Raw genomic sequence first — 1938 nt, forward strand, 5'->3', positions numbered from 1 at the left:
TCTTGTGAGACTATGCCGGGGCCTAGCAAACACAGAAGTGGATGCTCACAGTCAGCTATTGGATGGATCACAGGGCCCCCAATGGAGGAGCTAGAGAAAATACCCAAGGAGCTAAAGGGAACTGCAACCCTATAGGTGGAACAACAATATGAACTAACCAGTACCCCGGAGCTCCAGCCCCTTGCCCCATGCCCCTACTCTCTCTCACCATTAGCCTGCCCTCTGAGGTGGCCTTGGGTGGATTGATACTAGACTAGGAAGCTCACACTGACACCTGGCTCTCCATGCAGTTTGCAGATGGGGTCTACCTGGTGTTGCTCATGGGGCTCCTGGAAGGCTACTTTGTACCCCTGCACAGCTTCTTCCTGACCCCAGACAGCTTTGAACAGAAGGTAAGGGGGAGAGGCCTTGGGGAGTCCGTAGCCCACAGTCAGCCCGCCTGTCCTAGGCCTCTCTATGAAGAGATGGATGCGGCCTCCTGGCCAGGCCATTGCTGATTGGAGATGGAGCCTCTCTAGTAAGAGTTGGGCTTGGCATGAGCCACCTGCAGACTCTGGGCATCCTCACTGTTCTTGCCCTTTTGTTTATCCCTGTGCTCCTGCAGATACACAGCCAGTCTTGTCTCTGTCTGAGATGACAGGGAAGGTGGTTCCTGGACCAGTTAGCACTGAGGCCCATGGCCAGGCTGGTTCTGTTTCTGCAATGTGTCTGTGTGTCTGTATCTATATGCATGTGTGTTTAGGTGCTATGGAGGCCCAAAAAAGGGGGTGGATGGGCATTGAATCCCTTGGAGCTGGCAGCTGTGAGCCACCTGGGTGCTAAGAACAAAACTCAGGCCCTCTGCATGGATGAGCCATCTTTCCAACCCCTGATTCTTTTCTATTTGGGGAAGGGGGCCCATTTGATATAGAGGTCATATGGTAGTCCAGACTGGCCTGGAGCTTACAGTACTCATAGCCTCCTAAATACTGGAATTACAGGAAGGAGGGAGGGAGGGAGGGAGGGAGGGAAGGAGGGAGATGCTATAAGTTGAGCTAAGCTACATTTCTAGCCCTTTTAATAACTGGAAAATTTTGTTTGTTTTGGGCTTGATTCTGCAGCCCTTCAGGAGCCATTGATATCCTACTTGAGTAGAAAATGCATTTGGCCCAAGGTGGGGGTCCCCTTGAACATGCCTTGCCATCTTACCTAGGCAAATGAATGCACTGCTATCCCTGAGTTCGGAGTCCTGACAACTGATGCAGGGATGGAGTGGCATAGAAAGAACCCCTGTGGTGTGGCTAAGATCATCATGGCCACTCTCAGCACAACCAGCACACTTCTCAAGCCAGAGATAGGCTCAGCCTCAGGCCCATAGCTATGGTGGAAGGCTCCTAAGCTCTCCAGGGACAGATCCTAGGGACCCAGAAGGTTTGCAGTGACATATCCAGTGTATCTGTCTTGCCAGGTCCTGAATGTCTCCTTTGCCTTTGAGCTCATGCAAGATGGAGGGCTGGAAAAGCCTAAACCGCGGCCAGAAGGTACTTTGCCCTTCCCTGGGTTTGTGACAGTGGAGGGGGACATTCATTTATGGGGTCTAGGTAACAAAATATTATATATTTTGAGATTTTATATTATAAAAAAAATATATATGCAGTTTGTTCTAATACCCTCCAAGGACACTCAAGTCCTCTATGTAAGATGATTTGATATGTACTTAGAATCCAGGCACACTTTCCCACATTCGTTCAGCCACTTGCGCAGTGTTCATTACATCTATTGCCATCAGAGTATTATGCAAATAGTTGTTATGTGGCCTTGTTGAGGAAATAATGAGTAGGGGGGAAATCTGACCTATTCAGTACAGATGGAGGCTCTCTGTCTCTATCTCTGTCTCTCTCTCTCTCTCTTTCCCTCTCTTCCTCCATCTGTCTCTCTCTCTCCCTCTTTCCCTCTCTT

General features: G+C 49.7%; 1 protein-coding gene across 1 annotated transcript in view; it reads left to right on the forward strand.

Moving 5' to 3' along the window:
* Parva (parvin alpha) overlaps positions 1-1938 on the forward strand; it is a 162148-nt gene that overhangs the window by 149660 nt on the left and 10550 nt on the right. The window contains exons 11-12 of the mRNA XM_021166342.1: positions 291-392; positions 1448-1520. Of these exons, the coding sequence (XP_021022001.1) occupies positions 291-392; positions 1448-1520 (175 nt within the window). The remainder of the gene's footprint in view (positions 1-290; positions 393-1447; positions 1521-1938) is intronic.

This window comes from Mus caroli, chromosome 7 (assembly GCF_900094665.2).
Source record: "Mus caroli chromosome 7, CAROLI_EIJ_v1.1, whole genome shotgun sequence".
Classification (NCBI taxonomy): domain Eukaryota; kingdom Metazoa; phylum Chordata; class Mammalia; order Rodentia; family Muridae; genus Mus; species Mus caroli.